This window comes from Lacerta agilis, chromosome 6 (genome assembly GCF_009819535.1).
Source record: "Lacerta agilis isolate rLacAgi1 chromosome 6, rLacAgi1.pri, whole genome shotgun sequence".
Lineage (NCBI taxonomy): Eukaryota > Metazoa > Chordata > Lepidosauria > Squamata > Lacertidae > Lacerta > Lacerta agilis.
The window spans coordinates 43,409,570-43,430,236 of record NC_046317.1 but is presented as its reverse complement, the minus strand read 5'-3'; the positions used below and the strand labels follow the sequence as shown (position 1 = coordinate 43,430,236).

The 20,667-nt window shown below is 41.3% G+C and overlaps 1 protein-coding gene across 1 annotated transcript; it reads left to right on the top strand.

The window, feature by feature from the left end:
• Nucleotides 1-1,022: 1,022 nt before the first annotated feature.
• On the top strand, nucleotides 1,023-20,368 carry LOC117048427 (vitamin D3 hydroxylase-associated protein-like). Its single transcript, XM_033152230.1, has 17 exons — nucleotides 1,023-1,081; nucleotides 3,055-3,320; nucleotides 4,636-4,749; nucleotides 5,807-5,950; nucleotides 6,370-6,503; nucleotides 8,017-8,223; nucleotides 10,229-10,269; nucleotides 10,783-10,907; nucleotides 11,874-11,999; nucleotides 12,680-12,777; nucleotides 13,645-13,744; nucleotides 14,701-14,744; nucleotides 15,242-15,281; nucleotides 16,418-16,526; nucleotides 16,889-17,034; nucleotides 18,372-18,552; nucleotides 19,504-20,368. Exons 2-16 carry the CDS (start codon nucleotides 3,111-3,113, stop codon nucleotides 18,504-18,506), a joined length of 1,773 nt encoding a protein of 590 aa, XP_033008121.1. The 5' UTR covers nucleotides 1,023-1,081; nucleotides 3,055-3,110; the 3' UTR covers nucleotides 18,507-18,552; nucleotides 19,504-20,368.
• Nucleotides 20,369-20,667: the final 299 nt, after the last annotated feature.

Genomic DNA, 20,667 nt, shown 5'->3' with positions numbered 1-20,667 from the left:
AGTTTCAGGTTAAGAACGGACCTCCGGAACGAATTAAGTACTTAACCAGAGGTATCACTGTATATAAATCAATTATTTTGGCAGTGTTTCTCGGTCTACAAAGTTGCAGCACAACCCTTATGTTTAAACATGTTATGAGCAAGTTAGCATCTTGTCCAGTGATGGGTTTTTTTAAGCAGAATTTTAACCTGGGTCTTCCATTTCTGTACCATCACACCACACTGTAATTACTTAGATTTTATTATATGTTGCTTTTTATCGTTTGTCTTTATTCTTGCATTAATATTTGGATTTAAAAAATAATGTATACCATTGTGGAATCCATGGTTGAATGAAGGCACAGTAGAACATTTCAAAATAAAGAAGCAAATGATGATTTTTTTCCCCTTTGACAATAACAAGCAGCCTGAGCACTCCTATCTTACCGTAACAATGAATGACCAAACAAATACAAGTACAGCATCAAATTTCAGACTATACCGTTCCAATTTGCTATCACTCTCTTGGATACCCTCCCATCCCACTTCTGTCACAGCTCACTGGAGCATATTTGCTGACCCAATGGATTTAAGGATTCTTAATATATAACAGATCAAATCAGAGTTCCTTTAAAAAAACAACTCCTGACATACACAGCAAGGGCTAATTCCTAATGGTAGGCTATTAATACTTGGTCCCCACCCCCCCAGTCAGCAGGCAGAAATGCAACATGTGGCTGTTTCCCTGTTACTGCATCTCTGAACTGGGAAAGCTTCAGCCGTTGAATTCCTCCTACCTTATGTTGTTGTTAGAAATGGTGATCCTGTAGGCTGGAAGTCTGTACTATAGCCCCAGAACTATTCTGAGCTTGTGTCAAACACAACAACCTTGCACTGTAATTCCTCATGAATCAAATTACTGGATTTCTGCTGTAAGAGTTGGTTGAAACAAACACACATGTAGTGCTTCCTGAAGAAGGAAAAAGGTCACTTGCCGAACCCCTATTCCATTGGCTGAATTCCCTGGTGCCACCCACTCTGAATGCTGAACAGCTTGGGCAATTCCTCGGCTTCAAGGAAAGAGAAGGAGATTAGAGGAGAAGGTAAGTGTGGCTTTTTTTGTAAGGGAAGAAAATTAGAGAGTGTGAGAAAGACTAAGTGAGATTTAAGAATTTGACTTATGTGGCTGTGCATTTGGGCAAGAGTCTACTTGATGCACATTTATACAAGGAAAAGGGAGGGTAGAGCCAGAGGAAGAAGGAAGGCAGTGCAGTGTCTCCAGGAGTCCATAGGAAGCTCCCTTATACTGAGTCAGATCATTGGTCCAGTATATTGACTACACTGATTAGCAGTGACTCTCTGGGATTTTAGAACCAATCTGGAAATGCTGGAGATTTAACGTTGAATCTACTGCATGCATAGCAGATGCTTGTTGTGCTGTTTCTTTCAATGTGCACATGCTGGGATCTTTCTCTCTCTGTGTGTATGCATAGGCTGCTGACAATGTACTGTATGTATGTATGTATGTATGTATGTATGTATGTATGTATGTATGTCCAACTCTGCCCATATATGTCCAGAGCTAGGCAGGAGGTAGAAACTGGATGACTTCACTATTCCAGGATAGGGACCCTGCAGCCTTCCACATGTTGTTGGACTCCAGCTCCCATCAGCCTCAGAATGGTATGGTGGGAGTTGCAGCCCAGCAACATCGGGAGGGCCACAGGGTCCTCAACTTTGCACTATCCAAGCAGGAAAGCTAGATTTATTTATTTTTTAAATGAATTAAAATCCTGTTTTTATTAAATCGGCACATGTAGTAATTAACTCCGTAATATTTTACTGAGGAGAAAGCACCTAATTCTGTATGTATTTGGTGAGCCTGCCTTAGTTGTGTCCACTTTACAATTGGTAGGTACTGGGCAGTGAAATTGTAGGACAGTGTCAAGCACTCTGTATTCAGAGTCCTTTGCTTGTTCCACTGAAAGGAGGGATGAGTTACTGATAAGGCTATCTGAGAATCTTTCCAGAAGGCCTCCAGGGGAGAGTTAAACTACTTCCATCCTTATTTATCTACTTAGAATGTAGAAAAACATGTTCCCCCCCCCATCACCATGTGGAACTCTAACCCAAATGAGGCATTTCCTTTTATTTTTAAAATTGCTTATTTTGAAAAGGTTTTTTTTTTTTTAAATTCATTACATTTCAGCTAAATAGCATAGGTTGAGCATACGAAATATGCTTATAATGTGTTTGAGGCAAGAGGGAGAGAGAGGTGGGAAGAAGGAAGAAACATGCTTATTGTTGCATTCAGCCACGCAGAACCACACCTGAAGTTCATACTTCCAAGTAGGGCATTAGGCAAAGTGAAGTGTCCATCAGCAGCAGAGGCTAGCAGGGCAGTGGCAGCCTGCAGCCATTCTTGAATTCCCCAGCCATTTCCTTCTGTTGCCACATGGCTTGTCCTGAGACATCTAATCTTGCTTGCTGTCTCAGGTGCAAAGGAGGATTCAGCTCCATCCAGAGGCAGGTTTTTTTTTGGGGGGGGGCAACTGTTTCACTCACATTGAGAGCTGAGCTGAGAGGGTGCCACAGGGGTGCTTCAACAATGACTTAGAACAGAAGGCGAGAGGAAGGACGGGTGTGTGTGCTGAGTTTTGGCATCGCACAGGGTGCCACTGAAATTTCAAAACCGAAAGTCCACCACTGTGTCATCATCAGTTTTGAATCATGGAATTGCCTGATATGGGGCTTGAACTTACGACCCTGAGGTTGAAAGTCTCATGCTCTACTGAAAGAACTATAGGGCTTGACTGCTGGTGCAGTTGGCTTCTGTACATGGAATTGTGGGGTGTGTGTGTGTGTGTGTGTGTGTGTGTGTGTCATATTGTCCTTTGCCTCAGGGAGGAAAATGTCTTGGGCCAGTCCTGCTCTCCAAGTTCATTGTCAGCATTCACTTGAGGTGAAGGCTGTAAATGTGTTCCTGTGCATTTTGGGACATATGAAATTAACTGCAGCTAGTGGTGAACAGTGCATATAGAGTAGCTTGATGGAATTATTTGTGCTGCCTTTTCAGAATCCCCAAATACTGTCCGCTGATCTGGTTCCAGAAAGTTGCAGAGTGCTTCCACTATGATCCATGAATGGTTGAGGCAGTCATGGTCCCAGGTTAAGATTGACCTTCACATTGTCCTTGCTCTGACCAGCAGCACAGCTGCAGCTTTCTTGGCACTCAAATGGATGGGCCAGAATAGGATAAAAAAACAAATACAAGAGGCAAGAAGGAAGAGAGACCATGGCTTGGATCAAATGGAAAAAGTTGTTCAGGAGTTTAAACAGCAGGTATGCATCTCTCGGATGTGTGTGTGATATTCCCACTGTAGACTTCTGTTATAGCGACATAGGTTGGAATAATTGTTTGACGAAGAAAAGAATTTCAGTGAAAAATCAAATTTTTAGTATGATCAGATTTTGATTGTTGTTGTCTGGGAACAACTGAAGTGGAAAGAGTGGTAAATGTTTGACATTAGCAAAACTCTACAGAAGGAGTGGACAACTCTTATTAGTTCAAAGACTCCATTCCCCACAGCAGTGTTTCTCAACTGGAGGGGGGATATGGCCCCTTGGGACCCCCCAGCAGGGCTGGATTTAGGATTGATGAGGCCCTAAGCTACTGGTCTAGCTGTCCTTTGTCAACAACAAATTGTCACTGTTTTTTGTGTTGAATATATGCTGTATTGTAATTTATGGACCTAATAGGTATCTAAAGTCATTTGTACATGTTGCCTTGCAACCAGTCCATGCAGAATGTAGGCACCCTATATATAGAAATGAGCAAACCAGTGATATTTTAGGGAGCAGGCTAGCAGGCAGGGGGCCCATTACTTACATCATAGGAGCCCACACAACACAAAACACTGTTGCTGTATGTAGGTTTTATTTTATTTGTTTTTTATCTTATATTTTGGAAATGTACATCCAGTTTTCCCCCCTTTAAATGTTTTTGGGACCCCCCAAGAGAGTGGAACCCTAAGCTATAGCTTATACATAAATCTGGCACTGCCCCCCAGGATATTCCAAGGGGGCCACAGGTGAAATTATATTAGTTATATAATTATAAAAATTATAAATAAAACATGTTCTGTTTATAAACAAAATAGCTACCTTTCTACTGGTAGGACAGGGGAGGAAAGAAATAAAGTTGGAAGGGAGCCACGGTCAGAAAAAGGTTGAGAAACACTGCCCTAGAGGGCATCCTTCCAGAGACAACATGCCCATGATGGTCTGGGAGAAGCGGTTGGGGAGCAGACAAAACAAGCGATATGATTCCTGCCTTTTTTACAGTAGGTTGCGCACTCCAGCTATGCAAAACATCAAAAGTGTGTATACCACACTCCCCCCCCCCCACATCTCTCCAGTCTTTATCCAGGCATGCATGCAGAAGTCATTGTCAAAGTTCAAGCACAGATGAGTGTCATGCAAGAGCACTTGAGGAGACTGCTGCTCAGTGCCAGAGAGGGGTGTGGCCTTGGGAGAGGGGTGTGGCCTAAGGAGGAGGTGAGTTCTGAGGGCTGGATAGAGAGGCCCCAGGGCTCAGCTCCCCATCCCCTCTCCACATAGTCCATGAGAATTACCCTGTGGTATGCTGTCTCCACAGAATCCTGGGGTACAAGCCACTCATGTCCTTTCTCTGCCTCTGGCAGAGCTAGTGGAGAAGCTGAAGGAAGGGTCCTTGTCTCCAGAAAGTGTCCTTTACACTTACATGGAAAAGGTGAGAAGAATGATATGTTGTGTTCTTCACCATCTTGATACTTTTAAAGATGTATTTGGCAGTACAGAGATATTTTCAGATAAATCAATACATAGTTGATTTAATAGGTCTCTCTAGGAAAAAATGCCCATATTCACAGTAGCCAAAATATTTGGGCATAACCCTGCACTATGCAATCAGGATTATTTCAGTAAATTTGCACAAACTTATTTTTCCTAATTTAGTTGAAACTCCCAACACCACCTCTTACAATTAGGAATACTTGTTTAGGTCTTGGGCTCTTGGGTGTCTCAGTCTGCACTTTCAGGTCTAAAGCATAGTTTTGCCAGATCGTGATCACTTACTCTCTCTCTCGCTGGATTTCCCACAGTTAAGATCCATTGCTCTTCAGTAAGTTGGGGGTTGTGGGAGCAACAAGAGTATGATCAGGGCCAGTCCAATACAGTTTGCTGCCTGAGGTTGAGGAAATAATGGCACTTTCCTCTTCCCTCTCAAATTTCATTTACAGAAGCTAACTGGACCGGCAGCTGAATCTTAGTTACATCACTCATAGAACAGCTTTCTCGACTATTCCTAAAGGCTGCAAGGGTGAATGAGGCAGGCCACAGGACATTCCCAGCTCTGTCTTGAATCCTTGGTGCCACTCCCCACCTTCTGGCATCTGCTGCCCAAGGCTGCTGCCTCACTCTGCCTAATGATAGAGCCGGTTCTGTGTAGGATTCAGTATTTTAATATTAACCGTGCAGTAATCTGTTGTTGGATGCATTTTTGTAGAATCAGAGTATGCAGTAGCTCATTTGTAAGAATCTAAGTATTGCTTCTTCCAGGCTAGTAAGTTTTTGTGTGGCCACAGACACATTACGTCCCCCGCCCCGCCAAAGGTATCTTGGTTGGAATGTCTGGCTTCCCCTGTACTCCTAGTTTTGCTTAGAGTTGACGTAGCAGAGAAGCTCATTTGGATTTAGATATCTGCAGAATGCAAAACACTGTATCAAAGGGACACATATCTATTACTAATTCATTCTCCACCTTGTTTCCCTTGCTTTTCACTGAAAAGGCTTTAGCAGTTCACTGGGAGGTGAACTGCGTGCGCCATTTCATTCCAGAATGTGAGCAACATCTCCAGGAGCTGAAGAAACAGAAGGGAAGGGGCTTGCTGTATGGTGTGCCTGTCAGTATCAAGGACCACATTGCATATAAGGTGATTCCATTTCTCTGAGTCACAATGGTTATCTAGAGTTGGGTGCAGATGGACCGAAGTATGACTACTAAATACCTAGGGCAGCAAATCTGGGATTCATATAAGAAAGTTTTGTAAGATTATGGTTAGAACTTCAAAACAGAGCACAACAAAAAAAAACTGTTGACTGTTCAGCTATTTGATATTGCAGCGTATACTGAGATGGTAGTGCAAAGTGTTAAGAATGGTAGTGCAAAGTGTTCAGGTTGCACAGAATTCTTTGTTAGAATACCTGGCAGAAAATGCCCCTAAGCAGGGTATGGTTCTGGATAGTTAGCAAAATACAGAGCTAGTTCAGAGTTTTGTTTTAGAACTGTTTCTCTAATAGTTTGGAAAACAACCACAACCACCCAGGCATTTAACAACTCCTTTGCTTCTAGGGTCACTTATCAACATGTGGCTTTGTCCAGTCACTTGGTGCCTTGGCAGAAGAGGACAGTGTGCTGGTCGAGGTGTTAAAAAGGCAGGGAGCAAATCCATTTGTAATCACCAATGTCCCACAATCCTTACTGAAGTAAGTTACATATGCTTTTTTGTGTACCGGTGCAAGCCAACCTTGTGTACTGAATCAATTCACTCTGACTTTTTAACAAAATGAAATCATACATGTAAAAGTTTTGCACTGGCTCAAAATGTGACATCCTGAGGCACATTATTCATCACCAGTGATGGGTATGAGATAGGTTGATATGTACCATGTGAACATTGTGGGCACCCAGGTTGGCCATTCAATTCCCTCCAAGAGTGATGGAACATCATCTGCTCCCATTGTTCCCTAGAAAGTCCCACAGTGCTGCCTGCTCTGGGTGGTGAGCAGCTGGAAGACTTCTGGAAATGGTAGCTTTTTAAAGGAGAAGGAGAAGATTAGCAAGCTGGAGGAAGTGTTGGACAATGCCAATGATTTGGTTTTGGCCACCAAATGTAATGTGACCATCTTTCCAGATGGCGAAACTGTGTTTATTTTGTTCCTCCAGGAGTTTGCAGTCATCTTTGATGCAAAGAGTGTAGATAGTAACAGTGTTTGGGTTTTTTTTTATTGGATTGTTTTTGTTTTGATTTTATGTATTTGTTATTTTATGTGAATTGCCCTGAGACATTCGGGTATAGGGCAGTATAGAAATTCAACAACAACAATAATAATAATAATAATAATAATAATAATAATAAATGTTTTAAAACAGGGACAAGTCTTTGTCTCTATATCTAGCATAGGTGAGAGGGACGTGGGTTGAAGGATCTTAAGATGAAGCAGGGCCACAGACATTTTCAGATGACACTGCATTGAGTACTAGTCAGGTATCAGGTTGCACTGAGGCCTCTAGGGAAGAAAGATACATGGGTTGCATTTAATTAACTTTTACTCAGAGTAGATCCATTGAGATTAACGACCATGACTAATTTAGGTTCCTTAATTTCCATGTGTCTCCTCTTCTCAGTAAAAGTTAGTTGAATACAACCTATGATGGCCATTCCACTATCTTTGCAAATACAGAAGTCTGCTGTTATTTGGATCTGTCAACCATTCTAGGGCCTGATAGCCTATTTTGAAATGTAGCTCTACAATGGAATGCATTCTTGGAAATTCCAGGCTAAATTAGTATTATGAGTAATTTTGCTCTTTCGAATATGGCCAGTACCACAGTTCTGTTGCTTGGGCATTAAAAAAATTGCCTAAACTCAAGGGTGGTATATCCTATTTCGCCATTTGAGGCTTCTGCAGCTCAAGGTGAGTGCCTCACCCTGCCTCATCAGTGGGCTGGCCTGCCTAAACTTGTTGCCAAGATATGGCTGCTTGTACCTGCCCTCTATTTTCAGCCCATTATAGTCTGGTTGATGGCACATATCCAATACAGGGTGTTAGTATTTTGTGTGCTACTTATCTGCCAGCATTATGGATGTCTGATTCTAATAACCTAGACCAAAGGAGTTCCATTGTGAGTTGAACAGGCATTTATTTTTAGCAAGTGCATTGAGGATTGCCTTCTAACAAACAAATGGGTAACTGCTGTATTTCTACCATCTTGTAGCTATGACTGCAGCAACTCTATTTTTGGCCAGACAGTGAATCCTAGTGATCATAAGAGAGGCCCTGGTGGATCATCTGGAGGGGAAGGTGCCCTAATAGCTGCTGGAGGGTCCATCCTGGGATTTGGGTCAGATTTGGGTGGAAGTATCCGTCTACCCTCCAGCTTCTGTGGTCTTTGTGGGCTGAAGCCAACAGCAGGTAGGCTGAGGTATGTACTGAAAATATCGCCTACTGTGCAAATGATTGGCATTTGTTGTTATGAAGCATGAGAATTCTCTCTCATAATATAAGTATTAGAGACCTCATTGGGAAAGATGAGGAATGATTTCCTGAGTAGCTCTCGAAATTCATAGGGGAGTGATCTGTTCGATGGCACAGTTTAAAAATTGTGGTAAACCATAGTTAATATTTACAGTACTGTGAACTTGAAGATGGCTCAAGAGTTGGTGGAGCTGGGCCATGGTGAACCTTTCTTGGGCAGTTGCAGTGATCTTCACTCAAAGATTGTTCTGATGCCACAACTCTTATACCCTCAACTCAGTCTTTTGATTATGTGGTGCAGTTTTAATTGTAGATATGATCTGTGTTGCAAGATTGACATGGAAAGTTTTTGAGCTTGCAAGATCCTTGCATCTTTCAGACCCCCATCTAAATGCAAAGCCTTTTCTGGCTACATAACTCAAAGATCATAATCTCTGTTCTCATCCTAGTGCTTTGAGGGTCTAAGCAAATTGGCATGTGCAGCCTTATCTCCCAAGGAATGTGGATTTCCTTTAATCTAATGTTAAACAACCTCTTGTTTATCACTATTAGGCATTGGAACTTGCTTTTCCTGATTCTGGTAACCTTGCAGAACCACCTTTCCAAAAAGTCACTCATCCTTCTCCCATCCCCACAAATTATATTGATTACATTAAGCAATAGCAGGAATAACAGTATACATGGCTATATTCACAAAATCTTTAGACTCAGTTTGCAACATAATATCTGACTTAATAAGGTGTGTTATGTCCAAACTGGGGGTTGTAGGATTTTTTCTTCCAAACAAACTGTGATGTGAAGCTAAGGTGTGTTTTAGCTTACCTGCTGTGGTTTGTGCAAGCAAAACACATAATTATCCCTGATTCGGATGCCATGCTAAGCCAGGAATCCTGGTTAAGCATGGTTTAAAGCCATAAAATTACTCCCATTTCCATATGGTGGTTTTACCATAGCAAATGCATGTGAATATTATGCTGATTGCAATACTCATCAAGCCATCCACACAGACAATGCCAGCCTCTCTCAAATCCCATAAATCCTTTTCCTTTAAAAAAATCTTTACTATGCATAGTTCAGTTTATAGTATAATTGTTGTTGTTGTTCATTATTATTAATCACCTTACACAGAAGCATCTCAAGGTGATGCACAATTTAAAAAAGCTTAAAACCAGTTAAAAGTGCAACAACAACAACAACAACAACAACAACAACAACAACAACCCAGCAGATATATTTAAAAACTAAATACACACCCAGGGCAGCAACCCATTTATGCAGCTGGAGAAGCTCGGCAAATGGACATTGATTTCACCCAACTGAGTGTGAAGTAATTGACTCAGCAGCCTACATAAAGACAATTTTCCATTCTTTGCATAAATTTGCTTCTAAGAAAACTGCTTCTGATGAATTATTGTGTATATCCTTTCGTTCAGAAGGAAGGGCAGGATATAAATTCAATTAATAATTGGGGAAATCTATCTGATTCAGTGATAGTGAACTGATTTCATTTTTTTCCCATTGAAGAGGTTAGGTTCTGTTTCATTATTATTCTTGTATCTTTCTTGTCACAACTAACCACAGAATAAAACCTTGGATGGTTTCATTAGGTCATGAGAGTTATTTATAGTCCAAAACATCTGGAAGGCATCTTCATGGGGAAAGTTGGTTTATGGCATTGCTTTCATGTCTGGTAAATAGCACCTTTGGGGCAAATAGCTGGGGGTGATTTTCGACAGGAAACCAAGGCAGGGCCTTGATATGGCTTAGGGCTCCACAAATGCTTTCTTTCAACAAAAGTAGCCAGTCTGAGCATGGATTTAACATAATGTGTTGTTTGGGTGGCCATCCTCCAAGAAGCTGGCAGTAGTTCTGGTGGCAGCAGAATTGTCCATGTATCAGATTTACTTTTTTTTTTTACCAGCTGCATGTTCTGACATTTCTCTGTTCTACAGCAATTCAGGAGTAAGGGGCCCCATTGATGGAATACTCACAGGTAAAGGACCTCTTCCTTTTCTATCCAAATTCAGAAAGGTCTGAAGGGTCACTTTTGAATGAATGCAAAAAGCGCATGTATGTGCTGTGGCAGGATGATTATTGGGTGGGTGCGGTGGTTGAATGTGTAGTTGAAAGACACCTCTCAACCACATTGGTGGGGTGAGGATATGATCTCCCCAAAGTGATGAATGTTGGGTAAAATTTAAACAATGTCTGGCCCAGGTATCATTCCAGCTTGAAACTTATGTTGTTTTTGACTAGCAAGTTAAAAGAGGAACCTGCTCTCACTTTCTCTCCCACCATACTTCAGTTGGGTTCTTCACCCATTTATTTGAGTTGTATGTTCACTCATTCATTCACTCTTTGCCTTTAAAAAATGCAAACTTAAAAAAAATGTTTAGGGATTAGAATGCACTTCTGTTAGATGGTCATCATTCCATATCTGACAACCCCATATCCTATGGGTTGTGCATGATGTGCAACCATGTTCACCTTCTCTTTTCAATTGTAGTTCCAGGAACAGTGGGCCCAATGGCAAGGGATGTGGAAAGTCTAGCTCTGTGCATGAAGGCTCTCTTATGTGATGACATGTTCCAGCTGGACCCCTTTGTTCCGCCTGTGTTTTTCAATGAAGAGGTACATAAAAGATTACATTGTGAATTGTTCAGTGTGTGGGAATATTTTGGGTGATATTTTAGAGAGCCACATTGCTCCTGTAGCTGTAGACACTGCTCCTGAATTTGGTAGCCATTGCCAGAGTCATTACAGAGAGTGCCTTGGTAGCAAGCCATGTTGCCTTAGGAACTGTCTCCCCCTTTCCCTACTATTAATTTTACTCATTCTGCATTAACTTGATTCCCCACTTTGCTCTTTTGCTCCAAAACTTCTCCATACACTGAAAGTAAACAGCTCCGTAACTTCTCCATACACTGAAAGTAAACAGCAGCATTATTATCCTGCTCTTGCATACATTGAACAAATAATGGAGCTTTGCCCATGAGTGTTAAGCAAGCCCAAGCAATTTTATATAATACCTTTCAATTTAAAGGATATGTTCTGCTTTAAATTTCAATTCCTGATAACAATTAAGGGTTTGGTTTTTGTGTCCTTGAACTCTGAGAATACTTATTGCTTGTTGGGATAAAGCACAGAGAGAGGTGTGTGAGTGTTTGTAGAAACTACTCTACTGTGTACAGACATTGCTGTTCACATTAGTTGCTCCTCCCACTTTTGCCTCTGGCACTGTACACCATTGGTATGTGGCCCTTGGAAGATTTCCCAGAAGGAAATGTGACATTAGGATGAAAAGGGTTACCCATCCCTGGGCTGAAAAATGGCCCATGATAACCCCATAAGCTTCATGGCTTCATGACTATTCTGAATCTCCCCAATCCCAAACCAATACTCTACTCTAGTGCTCTAGTTTAACTGTTTATACGGCTGCTGGTTTTGGTAGCAGCTCTGTGATCTTTGAGATTTCTAGTTCAATGCACAGTACGAAAGCAATTTCCCACTCCCACCAATTCTGATTTCTACACATTGATTCCAAATCTATCCATCGATTGATGATATTACCTGAAGGTTCTCTCTCTTTTCTCCTAGGTATACTCTAGTTCCACGCCACTTCGGATTGGCTATTATGACACTGATGGCTATTTTTTGCTCCCTCCCTGTATGAGGCGGGCTGTGCATGAAACCAGGAAGCTTCTCCAAGAAGCTGGCCATACGGTGTGTACCTTTGGGACTGTTGCCCTTTGCATTTATCTATGTAGCCAAGTACAAAGAAAGTCAATTGCAAGATGGTTAGCTCTACTTACAAAGCACATTCAGTCCAGTTCCGGAAGCAGTCTACAAATGGCTGTTGTTAAGCACTGAGGACAGAATGCTTAGCCTGCAGGATACAGTTTTATTGGAAGCTGGAACTCTGGAAAAATCTAAAAAAAGGTCTTTGTCAGCTTCACGGTGCCTTCCATTTTGGGGTAAATAGCCATTTCAGAGGTAATTAATTCCCTCCTGGCTCTCTACAGTACCAGTTCAAACATTCAGCTTCATTGGACACACATGGGTTCTAGATTTAGGAGAGAGGAAGAAACACTTTTCTCTACCGCTTTCTTCACACCATGCATAGTCTTCTACTGCTCTATCATGCCCCACCCTTAGTGGCAGGGGAAGGTGGTGGAGGTGGACTGCACACTACAAATTTGGCTCATAGGCTCCTGTATCTTGTATGTCTTGGGAAGGAAAGATGTTCAGTGCATGTTTCTGCATTCTGAGCAAACAGCAGATGGGGAAAGAATTAATCTTGACCTCTGTCTGGAGCAGAAAGTTGGGGTGTGCTTGTGAAAGAAGACTTTGAGTCAATGAATTGGCACCTGATACTTGCTCAATGATCCACCCTTTTTTTGCAGCTCGTTCCCTTCACCCCACCTTCAGTGGACTATGCCATAGATGAACTTTATATCAAAGGCCTTTTTGCTGATGGTGGCTCAACTCTGTTGGCTATGTTGTAAGTAACTATGAATCTTAAAAGGCACTATAAGGGAAGAGCAAAGAGGAGGACAAGAACCCTAATCAAATAATGCTGTCAAGGTATTCAAGGCATGGCTGGTTGAAGACATTTCACTGCCTGAGGGTGGAGCAGCCAATGATCTCCCCTCCTGCCGCATAGTACGTCTCAACCTTCAGAGTCAAACTCTGAAGTAGTCAAATTAGTTCACTGTTCAACAGTACTGTGGAAAGGGACTTGCCAATTAATACTGCATTCCTAGCATGGGAAACTTCCTTGCAATATCCTGTCAAATCAGATTAAAGGGTCATCGAGCCCAGCATACTGTTTTCACAGGAACTGGCCAAATGCCTCTGGGTAGCCCAAATGCAGAACATGAGGTGATATCCCACTTCCACTGTTCCTCAGCAAGTGGTATTTTGTCTCTGAATGTGGAAGTTCCATTTAACCATCTTAACTAGTAGCAACTTGATAGTCCAATCCTCCATGAATCTGTCTAACCCCACTTTAAAACCATCTAATTGAGTGGCTGTAGTCACCACATCCCAGGAGAGCATTTTTTTTTAAATGTTAATCAAACAACTATCTGACTTTTAGAAGACACCTGAAGTCATCCCTGTTTAGGGAAGTTTTTAATGTTTGATGCTTTATCATGTTCTTAACATTCTGTTGTGAGCCGCCCAGAGTGGCTGGGGAAACCCTGTCAGATGGGTGGGGTAAAAATAAATTGTTGTTGTTGTTGTTGTTGTTGTTTTCACCATCACCATCACCATCATGCTGGAGTACATTTTTGTGAGAAATCAATGTTTTCTGTGTAAAAGAGAACTGGATCACCCTATCTCACCTTCTTCCTCTGTTGCCCTCCAGTGAAAGAGATATAGTCGACCCATGCTTGAAACCTCAAGTGGCTCATCTTAGAATCCCAAAATTGGTGAGGAAAGTTTTGGCCAAGTTTGTCAAACCCTGGGTGAGTCTTCGACCTCTTTAGGTTTCATTTATATTACTAATCTTGTGCTGCTGCTGCTGCTGCTCCTGCTCCAGAGAGAAGTTTAAGAACAACATTTTTGAACAATGTTCTTATTATAAAATGTTGTGTGCAAAATGAGAAATGAGCTATAATGTGTGTGTCATTTATGTCCATTTCTTCCACTAGAGGTACCACAGAAGCTATTTGGAGTTGATTTATTCTGAGATATTGTAGGGCCCGACCATTTTACTTAGATTGGGAGTGGGGAACCTTTAGTCCACCAGATGTTGCTGACCTACAATTCCCATCACCCTTAGCAACCATGGTCAATTGCTAGGGATGGTGGGGGTTGCGGTTCAACAACATCTGGAGGGACAAAGGCCTAGTTTAGGAGGTTATTCATTTTAGGTGGTTATTTTGTATTAATAATTAAATATTAAATAAATAAACAAATTCTGTATTAATAATTAATTAATTAATTAATTACTTCCATTATTATCTAGAACAACTCTTATCACTGTAGTTCAGGACATTGTGGTATTGAGGGGTGGGAAATATTGTAAAACTAGAGGGACAGAGGTTCTGATGGTAGGCACAAGAAAAGAAAGATAGCAGATTTGTCAATCTAGTACACAGGAGAAATGAGGAATTTAGCAGCTGGAACAGAAATAAAAATAGCAGATCTAGCAAGTAACTGGCTGTTAAGACTCTGTTCCAACTGCAGTTTTGAAATGAAGGAAAGTCCAGGTGGACACCTGGTTTGTTCATCTCAGGCCAGATATTGCTAGTTCTATCCTCCATCATGCTTAGTCTAGGAGGTGGTAGACCTACTGTTGGAGCCAGATAGCCTATAGAAATCTGTAGAGCTGGTAGACAGGACTGCAATGGCCCATGAGCAAGAGTAACCTCTGGCTAGTATATTTGCATATAGTAAAGTACTTCTGTTTACATTCTAGTTTCCAAGACTGGCCAGCCATCTCAATGCACTGTGTGGAGTAAGGTAAGAGGTGCAATAGATTCTGACAAACATACAGAAATAAGGCCTGCACAAGATGTAAGGGATGGTGCCTTACATAAGATGGGGGGGGGGCGGGGAGGTTGATTTCGCCAATCTCCTTCTGAGCTAGATTTCCTGCTACTGTAGTTAACTCAAAGTCTTACCAGTATTGTGCAACCTTGAGCTAATATGACTTCAGATTCAGCATCACTTGCTTGTGGTACTCCAGGAATAAACACTGCCAGATAACACTATGAAAATCAGGAACCCTTTGGAGTTGGAAGTGAGGTCTGAAAATAAAAGGCATTCATTATGTTAAATAGAACTTTGATGCTCTAGAATGTGGGATAATGATAGTCTGTACAATAAGGGTGTCTTGGCCAGCCTCAAGCTTGTCTTGTCTTAGTTGCTTATGACCTTGCTCATGCTTATGATCTTGCAGTGACAGTCTTCTGTCATTTTAATATTATCAGCTGTTTATTATGTCTTGCATGTTTCAGGTCTGTGAATTGCCTGTGGGAGCTGAATGACAAAGTGATGGTAACATGTTTTGTGTGTGGTGGTGGTGGGGAAGGACAAATAAAAATTAAAGCTTAATCTGGGCTGAGAAATCAGTTTTAATACAGAAACTGTGCTATATGAATTTCACTCCAAGGGTTGCAACCAATTTTAAGAGTAGTGCCCACATCTCTGTGAATATATTATTGCATGCCACCCCAATCTTAATGCAGTTCAAGATTCTAGGAGCTCCAGGTGTGCTTATCCAGGGTTTGTGCTTCCTTTTAGGAATGAAGCACAGTGGAGACGGGGGTGTCTTTATGATATATGGTTTAGTTACACATATATACAACCTGAGCCTACAATGGAGGGTTCACAACACTAACACCCCAAAGGGCCTCTCATAGCTGCAGCCTTGGATTCAAACAGAAATCAGCCTTCAGCTTGCTGCCTTTTGCTGTCTGCAACCTTTCTGCTCCTAGGTCAAACCATAGCCAACCCTAAAGCTCTACTTCAGATACTGGCTTTGTCTTCTAACACTGAGTTGAGGAAGCCATCTGGCAAACCGGTCCTTTCAATCCTCCAGAAAAGGTGGCACCTCTGTGTTCTCCTTATATGTTGTTGTGATTAACAGTTGCAACACTTTGGAGACACTCTGTCTGGCTTTCCGAGAGACTGTTTTGAGCTATAGATCTATCTATACACACCTCTACAAATCAATTTGGTACAAGCCAATCAGACTGGTAGTATTTTGTACCTGCTTCAACCAAATTTGGATGGGATGCAAATCGGGCCAAATAGGTTCAGAATTCAGTCGAATCTGGTTCACAGCCCTACATGCTAGTTTTGTCATCTAATCAGGGTTTAAATTTGCACTTTAGCAACTGAGCAGGTTGGGGAGGGAGTATGAGCCGTAAAATTTTAAATGAACAAGGCCCAAGGTACCTGAGAGACTCTTAAAGGCACCTCCCTCTTACATCTGCACCCAAGCTAATTCACTTTCAATAGAGATATTGTATGCAGCTTAATGGATATATCTATGTATTGGAGAAATGTCACTTGAAATAAGGTGGATTACGTTGGCAGTATTGTTCTCAACAGATAACAACCCCTGCAATTTCCGGACTCTTTCTATCTGCTCACCTAAACTCTAACATGCTCTTGCATTGCACATTCAGGCTTATCGTAAACAGTTTGTTGACCAGTGGAAGAAAAGCGAGCTTGATGTTGTCCTCTGTCCAGTTCTGGGACCTGCCTTTAATCTTAGTTACCCCTCAAAACTATTGGGTAAGCCTCATTATTCACAGAGTATGTATATTTCATTCATGTTTTTTAAAAATCATTATGAAGATCCTTGAATATCTGTCAAGACATAGGACAGTTCTGAAATAGGACTGGACTTGCAGTAAGGCCCAGAATCTGTTTTTGCCATTCTCCATTATAAGCCAAATGGAGAAATAGCAGCACTTAGGCAGGGCAGCTATTCCTGATTTTCTGGGATGGGTCTGTAAACTGGGCCTCGTTTTCACTAATGTGGCTAACCTGTTACCACTTCAGGCTGTAGGTCAGGGATAGTTTTCTCTGTGTGTATGCGTTGTTTCTTCTTTGATTCCATCTAGACTGCTGCTCCTGTGTATTCTTTTTTCCAGCTGCCATCTCGTATACCATGCTGTACAATCTTTTGAACTTTCCTGCTGGAGTTGTGCCAGTCACTACCGTTACAGAGGCTGATGAAGAGGAGCTGGGACAGCACCGAGGACACTTTGGTGACCCCTGGGATAAGAGACTGAAAGAGGTCTGCCTGGATTTAAGCAGTTCAAATACATTGAATACTTCTTGGTTATGGACTGATATATATATATATTATTTTGAAGTTGATGAATTATAAATTTTGGATGACATTCTACTACTAATAATAAAACATTTACTATATTCATTAGCCACGTGTTGTGGCTGTATTTGAGCAGATTATTCTGTATTGCAACACAGGTAGTTTGTATTTAAGCGATGTCTGAGCTGAACATTTCAAGTTCAGTGGGTTTCAAAACTTGGATTTTTATGTCAAACCGTATGATCTCACAATGTGGCATTTGATTTCAGAAACAAACTTTGACATCAACACCTGAAATTGTCTATTGCATAAATGAGTTAAGATGATATAACATATAAATTTACGAATTAAATACTATTGCAAGTCATCTATCAAAATTGTCCAATACTAACTGCTATAAGGGCATGAATGATGCAACGCCATCATCATGTTCAGATTTTTCATATCCCTCATAAGCGACATCCAATGATGTGGAATGGAAATGGAGAAACACTGTGCATGACAATGACATGCCCCACATACGTTGTTACTAAACAGTTACAGGAGATGTGGATTTGGGGTGGCCATGCATTTAAGGTAATGTTGTTTGGACCTTGGTTGTTAAATGGTGACTGCTACATGTCACTTTGAAATACTGTCTAGTACTTCATGTCCCCTGTGAAATACTGCCACATGTTTATTACTACTGCAAAATTATTGGGTGTCATCTTTAAGCAAAAGACAGGGGATAGCAGCACTGGTGAATTATTTGGCTAACAGCCCAACTTACCCTGAACATTGACTACAGTTCATGGTCAGAGAGCAGTCCTGATGTTCCCTGTCCATGCAGACACACAATAGCAGCTTTAAAAAAATGTATTTTGGCCAAAAGCCCCCAAGGCAGCAGATATATATATATATATATATATATATATATATATATATATGTGTATATATATATATATATATATATATATATATATATATATATGTGTGTGTGTGTGTGTGTGTGTATATATATATATATATATATATATATATACACACACACACACACACACACACACACACACATATGTATATGTATAGAGAGAGGGGGGGGAGAGAGATCAGGAGTCTTCAGAGCTTGTCTTCAGAGGGTGAAGTCTGTGACCCTAAGTTTTCTGCCATTATGCATGCTTACTTGGAAGTAAGCCCTACCAAAGCCAGTGGGATTTACTTCAGAGGAAACAGGCCCAGGATCAGGGTGCATCACTCTAGAAAGTTTGAGACCCAGAGCCTATGCATTCCCAGTAACTCTGCTCTTTGAACATCTCTTGCAGGCTGTGAAAGGTGCTGTGGGGCTCCCTGTGGCAGTTCAGTGTGTGGCATTACCATGGCAGGATGAATTATGCCTTCGTTTCATGAAAGAGGTGGAGATGCTGTCCCACCAAAGGAGACTGGAGAAAGCCATGTGAGCCTAACACAGAAGGTCATAGCCTCTAAAGAAGGTAGTTCTCTCAGGTAAGCAATCTTGACTATCAAGAAAACACACCTTTGGTGCCAGCATTTCTTTTGAATTACTTTTCCCCCTGACCTTCTGCAACTGACTGAAGAGGGATCAGTAGTAGGCTGATTTGATTAGCTGCATACTGCTTTTGTATTCTATTCATTCACAGAGTATAAGCTTATCTAGTATCTAATATTATTTTCTCTCTCTTTTTACCATCACCTTCTCTCTACAAATGAAGAAAGGAAGTCACCTTACACTGGGTCAGACCATCAGTCCATCTAGCTCAGTATTGTCTACAGCAGGGGTTCTCAACCTTTAAGAGAATGAGGACTCCTTTCAAATCTCAATTTTGTGTGCCCTTTCCCATGCTAATTGTTATAATGGGAGGCTCCATTAATTGAGAAAATACAGAAAACTGTTATGAAGTCAGTACACAATAATGTTTTTAAATGAATTCACTTTTTATTCATTACAACAATAAATATATACATTTGAAAAATAGTAATGCTGGGACACTGTTTAATTCAGTGTTTTAATAATTTATATAACAACACCATGGTTTCTATTGTTATTCAGTCATTCTACAAACTGGCTAGGATTTGAACAGGCTAGTTCCTCCCTCCCTCCTTCCCCTCACATTTCCTTTTTCTGGCTCATTTTCTCTCTCTTCTTCACCTGTTGCTGAACCTCTCTCGACATTTCATGGCACATGCAGGCCACTGAGCATGCTCAGTTCTCATTGACCTGTTGCCTCCCCATTTTTCTTTTTAAAAATTCAAAGCCAACATTTTTCTACATACGTGAGGAGACGTCTTCTATGGATGCCCCTCTTTTTTATTCCGATTAAGTAGAAGGAACAATGACATACAACTAGAGTACTAAGTGTATAAAATGCTCCACAAACTTTGTATGTTGCTTTCACAACAATCCTGTGTGTTGAATCCGTTTTATTTTCATTTTAGGAATTGCAAAGTGACACTACAAGATTGTAACTTGCACCTAAGGCTGCAGCAGAGCTGGGAGTGGAATCCCAAGCCTTCAAGACTTTAAGGTGCTTCTTAGATGCCTTCCAAGTATTTAGAGCAGTGCTTGAGCCAAATTGCCACCTGCTGTCTAGGACGTAAATTATCCAGCTCTCTGCGAAATGACACAACAATCTAGCTTGCAGCTATGACAGCTTTATTTTCTTAAAAGAGGTTTGGCCTGCATAGATTGAATTAACAATTGTCAAAAGGCAGAGAAGAAGGGATTTTCTTATGGGGGAGCATTTATTGAGCACATAAGATGTTAGTTTATTAAGAGTGCAGTTGCTGAACCATTCAGCTCCACTTCTTCTCCTGCCATCATATATTATATACCACTGGCTCCACCCCTGAGATTATACAACTTTCCTCACTGCTTGCCATCCACATATTAAACTTGGATGCTTGCAGGGAGAAAGCCTATGCATGTAGACCTCTCTGGAACAGAACACTTGATTTCTCTGGGTCCCAGGTCCAGGGGAAGCCTACATGCATTGGCTTTCCCTCTGCTGGTGTCCATGCCTAATATCTGAGCAGTGGTGTCAAAGGAAGCCACGTAACTATGGGGACCCATTACACCTTGATCACAGAGCCCCCTCTTCACATGTGTAACAAGTGAAAGGGACTATCCATTGAGAGAGCACAGTGACACTCAGCACATTTTGCTGGTGATTGTCAGTCAACATTGACCAGAACAAAAGTGAGGATTAAAAATAGCAATGGGCAGTTTGGGGAGTGTGCCTGGGAGAACAATTGTCCAGAAAGATCAGAATCAGTAGGGATTTTTTTACCGTATTTGTCAACATTTTAGGCACCCATTCTTGGTGTCCTATACAATGCAATAAACAAGTGAATAGACTGATTTACAGTTCTTAGCTTCCATTTTGTGGTTATGTGAGAACACATGAAGTGGTCTGCCTTGCTAGCCCCCATTTGAAGATCAGCCGCTGACTCGTTGAGTTGGGCTTCTGTGCAGCTTTGCATTTAATGTGAATGTTAAAGAGTGAGAGTTGGGGTGTGTGTGTGTTTAAGTGGCTAAGAAACACATTTTGGACGTTGTTTTACACAGCTGAATGCCGATAACTCTATTGGCAATTGTGAGTG